This window comes from Rhincodon typus, chromosome 30 (genome assembly GCF_021869965.1).
Source record: "Rhincodon typus isolate 14 chromosome 30, sRhiTyp1.1, whole genome shotgun sequence".
NCBI lineage: Eukaryota > Metazoa > Chordata > Chondrichthyes > Orectolobiformes > Rhincodontidae > Rhincodon > Rhincodon typus.
Genome location: NC_063361.1, coordinates 34,864,189 through 34,871,423, shown reverse-complemented (window position 1 = coordinate 34,871,423; position 7,235 = coordinate 34,864,189). Strand labels below are relative to the sequence as shown.

At 39.5% G+C, this 7,235-nt stretch overlaps 2 protein-coding genes and 1 long non-coding RNA gene across 6 annotated transcripts in view; 1 reads left to right on the top strand and 2 right to left on the bottom strand.

Moving 5' to 3' along the window:
- The window catches only part of hoxb3a (homeobox B3a), a 46,506-nt gene extending 44,025 nt beyond the window's left edge, over window positions 1-2,481 (bottom strand). For all 3 annotated transcript variants that reach the window (XM_048614597.1, XM_048614596.1, XM_020531403.2), the window contains exon 1: window positions 2,049-2,481. The gene's annotated coding sequence lies outside the window, so the exon portion shown is untranslated. The remainder of the gene's footprint in view (window positions 1-2,048) is intronic.
- LOC109932173 lies at window positions 2,344-4,873 on the top strand. Of its 2 annotated transcripts, XR_007265216.1 has the most exons (3): window positions 2,344-2,455; window positions 3,091-3,262; window positions 4,546-4,873. It is a non-coding gene; the product is annotated as an uncharacterized LOC109932173 (long non-coding RNA). The 2 variants fall into 2 exon arrangements; XR_002260883.2 differs by lacking the exon at window positions 3,091-3,262.
- On the bottom strand, window positions 3,863-7,110 carry hoxb7a (homeobox B7a). Its single transcript, XM_020531417.2, has 2 exons — window positions 6,149-7,110; window positions 3,863-4,674 (listed from the first exon to the last, which is right to left on the bottom strand). Exons 1-2 carry the CDS (start codon window positions 6,546-6,548, stop codon window positions 4,439-4,441), a joined length of 636 nt encoding a protein of 211 aa, XP_020387006.1. The 5' UTR covers window positions 6,549-7,110; the 3' UTR covers window positions 3,863-4,438.
- Between the last annotated feature and the right edge of the window lie 125 nt (window positions 7,111-7,235).

Sequence of the window (7,235 nt, the reverse complement as noted above, 5' to 3'; positions counted from 1 at the left end):
CAGGGTGATTTAAAATCGATGTAAGTTTTGTTGCATTTATTAACAAATGCATTCAAAACTAAGTTCAGAATAAGTAGGCAGGACATATATTGTAATATTGAGGCTTGTTCTGGAGCTCAATTATTCAACGCGGGTTTCCAAATAATATCGTAGCTGCTATTTGAAGATGTAAAGGCTTTCATCGAACTGTAAGTCTTTTTTTAGAAATAAGATGAGATACTTCTTCAAAAGCAAACTTGGTATTTGCTCATTTCAACGAGCATTTTACGGCTTAAGTCTTCGGTATTCCTCCCATCCCGACTATGTTGCCTTTTACTGTGAGCTAGGTCACCATTTACTTTCCGTGTCAATTTCAACATCTCTTTGTCAGGAAGGGAATATAAAATCCCCTTTGAAAGTGTGGGAAGGTAAAATTAAAGGGGCTGGTAGAAGTTCTGTGTTTCTTGTTTCTTGTTTATGAGCCGGGACATTAAAGGCAGAAATTCGTTTACAACCGCTCTGGTTACGCTGCAAAGGAGGAGTCTAGCACATAAGAAGACTGGCTTGCAGTGTTGCTATCTGTCCAGGGATGCATAGCAAATTTGGGCCTTGCTCACAATTTGCTGCTAAACCGATGGAGACAAGAATTTATTCCAAAGAGATCTGTTTCCACGAAAATTTTACAAATCTCAACTGCAGATTAACGTTGACACAAAATTCGATTTAGTCAATAACCTTTCGTCTAAAGCCATTCTCTTTAATACCCATTGGCTGCTATTAAGGTAAAGCGTTTGTGAGAAAGACAATGACGATTGCAATGCATTTACATTCGGGCATATCACCATGTAAAGATTACAGTGAACTGTATCTTTTGCGTATACTCGATTCATGGTTTTCTTCTTTAAAAGGTGCAACCAAAAACCATAAAACCACACGCATACATAGTTCTATTCTAGTTAGTACAATTATTGCATTGAGTCACAGAAGTAAAGCGAAAGCAAATATGTAACTTACTAGACACCAATAATGATAACCACTGCTAATTTATTCAGTTATTTATAAACATACATATTACCCGCAATCCCCCCCACCACATGCACATGCACACATGCTCGCGCGCACACGCACACACACAGATTATATGTATACAACATAGATGCTCGTTTACGCAGCTCAGATCGTTTGCAAATTCTGCAGATAACAGAGCACATCTCTTTTGCTCCCTATTTCCCTATTTCCCTATCTCCTCGGCCGAATGGAACGCAGGGTGGCAGCAGAGAGCAACAAATCCTATCTCCCTGCCCCCAGCAAAAACCGTGATAGATTTACATTATATCAATGCAGAACTACTGGGCCTCTTGGTTGCTAAACATTCTAAACCACGGTCATCTAAACGCCATCTTATATTATATCATCAGACTGTTACCCATTAACAGTGTAAGCTGAAACCTTAATGCTCCCCAACAGAAAAAAGAAGCCGTCGCATATCATAAACGTTTGAATTTGTAACTCCAGAAGCAGGTAGTTGACTAAGAACAAATTATTAACAATCGTGAAGCACAATTGGGGGAAATATTATTATTACAGCATAACTACAATACGTCAGTGCGTCAGTCTTAGCGACACTGTCCGTCCTAATTGCTGTTCTTGATAAAAAAAAATTGTTCACGTAATGAGCGACGCTCGAGAAAAGATTCACAATCACCGAAACTCATTTAGCCTTACTACATAGCAAAACTCATCCTCGACCACGATTAAAGATCTTGTCTACACGCCACAGCGACACTGGATACCAGGTTTCCTAACTATGTAACAGGGCTCTGAAATAGAATCACTTGCCATCAATTCCCAAACTTGCGGTCTTCCGGTTAAATTAAAGAAATAACTTTCACAGATTATTCAAATTGAAGCCTCTGAGCACGAACTTATTGTAATCAAAATGCAACAAAATATTTTCTAACTGAAGTCAACAAGTCTCCATTTTCTCATCTTTCGCTGAAATTCTGCACAAAATCATTCATTACAATTGTTGAAAAATCCAATGAAAATATATGCAATATTCGTCTTACCTTTGCAACAGCATCTGTGGTTTTGCTTCGATCATCGCTTGCTCAATTTGGAAATAGCGCGATTTGTTATTTCGCGAGCAATATTGTCCCAAACTGATAGCCGTCGGTTAACCCGCGGCCGCAGACTAGCTGGATTTATGCATCAGTCATTTACACGGAAATCGGAATTCGAGCCTCTTTGAAAAATGATATCATCCACATCACTGAGATTTGCGCCACTCCATCCATTGCTGAAATTCCCAATCGACAGACAAGTGGTAGATTACAAAAAAAGTCTTGTTTACTTTGTGTGCGTGTGTGTGTGTGTCTGCATATACCGATATATGTGTTTGCACCTCCAATAGTAACTATCAAAGTTTCAAAAAAAACCGATAGAAGCCCTGAGGAGGACACAGGACCGACCCAAGGTACGGTGGCCAAAAGAATACTGCAATATACTCACATGGGAAATCATAAAAAGTTCATGTTCACGGTTGCTATCCACATGACCGGCAGCGGCCAATCGAAGGACCGATCCACTCATAAAGTTCTATCACAAAGTTGTAAATTTTCATAAAACAACAAGGAATTTATTGCATTTCTTCATGACTAGCAACAACAGGCCCCCTCGCCGCCATGTTGTGTGCCAATGAAAAATGATAAAAAGAATATTTTCTAAAATGTTTTCTTACATAGTGGCACTGCTTTGCCTGGGTTACATTCTCTTTTATTCTATTCCACATTATATTGACCTTGTTCCCTGTTCGCTTCCCATGTTCGCCGCAGCCTTTCTATAGAAAGATAAGTGACTGCAGGAACTAGAAAAAAACGCTTTTGCGAAAATTAAGTCTTTTTTTTGACTTTTTCCTTTGCTCGTGCACTTGAGGTGAAATCAACAGAAAATCGCAATGTTAAAATGGTAATTTAGCTTCTCATAAGGGAATAAAATGGTTCGTTAAACGAAATTTAACTGGGTTCGTCTTGAAAGCCAATTTTCTCTGTTCGCAAATTTCCTACCCAAACTTAAATTTTAATTCGTATTATCCGTGTTTTTATTTTTTAGGGGGACAAAAGTGTATCGTTATTACAGTAGCATAGCGATTTTCTTGCTCAAATCAGGAAGATTCACTCGTCTTGTACACCATAAATTGAAAAGGACAAGAGCGAGTATAAAAAGACCTGAATCTCTTCTGCGTAAATGGCTGGACTTACATCCACCATCTGTATGGCGCAATGTGTGTAAAATATTTTTTTAAAATTAGATATTTAAATGGCAGAAGTAGTGAATTGATATATAATAATTACACTCGTGAATGAATCAAAATTACACTAATTGTTTCAATTTGTTTTCTAAGGCTGGTAGAAGAATATTTACCCCTGCTTTCCGACAAAAAAATACTTCTTTGGTGAGGAACACTTAGATACGCAAAGGGTTCTTAACGTACAATATAATCGTTAATTCGTGGTATAACAGTAATTTCAAAATTGGTGAAATCTTGCCTTCTTTCCCCACGCCGAAACCAGCTAAGTTCTCTTGATACGGTGTTATAGCTTTACTTAGACCGGGGTGGGTTTACATTCCATGAAAACGTCCCATTGCCTTTGTTGCGCGGTATTGTTTAATCAGGGAAATCTAGATTTAAGGCCTGGAGACGCACAGACAGGAGCGCAAAACTCTGAATATGACGGACAGAAAAGCTTCCTTTGATTGAATTGGTCTTAATTCATAAACCCAGACTCGAAATTGTATTGTTTCGTTGAGAATTAGATTATGATCCCTTCTGGCTTGTGTGTATTTTGTGGCAGAAAATATCGACTTTGACAGAGAAACACAATAACGAAAAACATTCTAGTTTTATTTCACAGAACAGTTTACATCCTTCATAGCTAAAGCGCGAAATCTCAACTGAGCAAACATAATGGTCCATATTTAAATATCAAAAAAATGTACAGTTGAGTTACACTCAATACTTCCACCAGAACACCATTTTATATATTTAACTGTAACAGGAGTTTATACGAACACAATCATCTGTACACCAGTTGTGACTACACAAGACTCCTTTTGGAAACTATTCTTAATGACAAGAAAGTACATCAATACAGTAACAAATATAAAGTCACTGACATTGTTTTCCTTTAAATACACCAGATAAAACAATGCTAATTACAATAACGACAATTCATCACATCAAAAAAGCTAACGCACAGAACTATATATAACTGTACTTGTACAATATAGATTTGGGTTATTCCCCTCTAATCTGTACAAAACAAACTACAAGTAAAACTGTTACAGATTTAGGTAGTATTCTGTTTCAGTGTTAAGAAATGAGGAACGAATCGTTCCATTTGTTTAAAAAAGTCTTTTAATTTTATCCCTCTTGTTGAGTTTTTAAAAGTTTTTGTTTTCATTCTTCTTGCTTTTCGTCGCCTGCATCAGGTGGACTGGTCGCTTTACTTTCCTTCTTCCATTTCATCCTCCTGTTCTGAAACCAGATTTTGATTTGCCTTTCAGTCAGGCAGAGAGCGTGTGCGATCTCGATGCGTCTCCGTCTAGTGAGGTAGCGGTTGAAGTGAAACTCTTTTTCCAGCTCCAGGGTCTGATAACGAGTGTAAGTCTGACGTCCCCTCTTCCTGTCTGAAGCTGGGCCATGATCAAGGAGAGGAATCGAAAGAAAGAGCGAAACAGTGAGGAAGAAAATGAAATTACCAACAATGCAGGAACAGCATTCTAACTAAACAGTCGGCATTGCTCTTTCCTGTACTCTACTTCTGCCACTAATTTCAACATAATGTCCAGAATATCTCCGTGACAGATACAATAAATTACTGTCGGAAACTAACTGATTACAATCAATATAAAGTTTGTAATAATGCTTTATAAAGAAGACGGGGATGACTCTATATGGGGAAGTATTTAAACTGTTTACACAGCACTTACAGGCCTGAGACAACTGTCATGTTATGAAACTCAGAAGCATGTTGACTTTAATTTTTTTTATTCAACTACTATTTTAAACAAGGAAGCATGTATCAGCTTAACAGCTATAATCTATTGATGGATGATCATTGTCCTACATCCTTACCGCACTCTGCATTTGGTAAATTAATGTTATGTAACTTAAAATTGACAGGTAGTTATAAAATGGATACTGTTATTTGTTTTAAAGCACAACACAGTGGTACATTTTGTCTGAATGGTCCTGCAAGAAAGCACTAATCTCCAAATTCGGTAAAGATTCCCGAACTTTGTACTTCACCAAACATTCGGAAGAAAAGGATACAAATGCGGAATAGGCACTGAAAAAAGCCTCTCGCTTGTTTGGTGGAAGGTAACTGTTTAAATAGGAGAATGGAGCTCCCTCCTCCTCCCCTGCCCCAAACCACCCCTCTTTCACACCATTACCGCTGCCGTACCTTATATATTGCATAAGCACAAACTGCCGCATTGGTTTGACTGGGCCAAAACAACGGTAGGCTGCACATTTAAGTAATTCCCATTGAACAGAAATATCCTTATAAATATTTAATGCTAGTTTTTGCGCACTTTTTGTAGCCTCCATTTGTCATCTTCTTACCATCCCTGATCTATTCCGCTTCAATCACCACAAGCAATTCCCCCCAACCCACCCCAGCTCTCTCCACCACCAACCCCCTCCCTTTGCAGCCGCTTCCATAATACCAAAAGCGCATTGCAACTTCTAAAGACAGAGGGGAACTTTGAGTAGCAGAGGACTTGCAATTAATGGGAATGAACAGAAAAAGAGGGCGATTTAGATCCCATGGGATCCTTCGGGCACAATATTGCTTTTGATGGAATTAAGAGTTGGCGAAAATATAAGGGAACAGTATTTTTTTTTTGACGTGTCGGATTGAGTTGTCCCACAACATAAAGTGCAGATCCTTATTTGAGGTTTTATTTTCAGATAGATTTGGCAATTTGTCACATGGAGCTAATAATATATATTATAGCCAGCGACTTGATTGCTTCTGGGGGTGAGTGCATTGCATTTTATACCCCTGTTTCGTGAACGTCACAAATGAAGACGACATCCTAATGCAATAAAGCAATTGACGGTCCCTCTACGAGAACGCATTTTATGTGACTTTTCACATACCTGAGCTCTTCATCCAAGGATAGATCCGGAAGTTCTCGGACTGGGGGTCTGCCTCTCTTTGCTCCGACTTGCTGCAACTCTGCTTGCAGGAGTCCCCAGCGCCACACATCAGTGAGGAGAGGTTATGATCGAATGAAGAACAGTGCATGTTAAAGGAGTTCGCGTTGAGGCCATAAGGAGACGTGTACATGGTCGGGGACTGGTGGTGTAGGCTGTTAGCTGTGCTGTACAAACCCGGTACAGTGGCTGCGTAAGAAGCCGACCCAGAGCCATAGCCCGACCGCTGGGAGTTTGAGGCAAAGGCGCAAGAAGTTGGTTCCGAAAAAACCCCCGATGGAAAAACAGAAGTTCCAGCTGTATATTTCGAAAATAAAGCATTCGCATAATACAATGAACTCATAATTTGGCTGGTGATTTGTAGGCCGGGACGTTTCAGTGTCGGTTTTACGAGGTACGGTGATATATTACGGAATTAGAGTCCAGATTTACACCAAAAGAACCCCCTTTTTCCTCCCGATGCACGTGATATTGGCACGTGATATGGCGGGCCAATGAGAATCGGGCTACCCGCGGCTTCTTTGGATGATAAAAAAATTCTCTAATCAAAAGAAAAATTCCTGCATCCAAGTCATAATATGTCTAACTTTAAATACAAGGTGAATAGGAGTTGATAGGCTTGGCCGATCGATTCTTTAGATGGAAATTTAAATAAATCAATTCGCTTTCTGTCGCTTGCATTCAGCTTCCAGTGGAAACACATTTGTCAAAACAGCTTTCTTTCGGTTTGGTTGCGCTCTAACATCGCGCACTGAGTCCCAATAATCGATATCTACCTTAATGTGGCTCACTGGCCGGAGGAGAGCCCGGGGACGTGTCTTTCCAAATCTACACCGTAATCGCAGCATTTACACAAACAAATTAAGCAGATATCTGCTCACTTTACTCGCCACAGCAACTCCAGGACGAACTTCAACTTGTTTTATTTAAAAGGGGGAGGGGGAGGTGGGGTGGGAGGGAGTAAGGAATTATGAGTGCAAATGAGTCAAGTGAGCTGCAAACATAAACAGGTCACTAATAAAAAAGTCAC

Coding starts and splice junctions, on each gene's coding strand:
- hoxb7a (XM_020531417.2), bottom strand. CDS start 6,548: ATGAGTTCATTGTATTATGCGAATGCTTTATTTTCGAAATATACAGCT. Junction 4,675..6,148: donor TCCTTGGATGAAGAGCTCAG/GTATGTGAAAAG, acceptor ATCATGGCCCAG/CTTCAGACAGGAAGAGGGGA.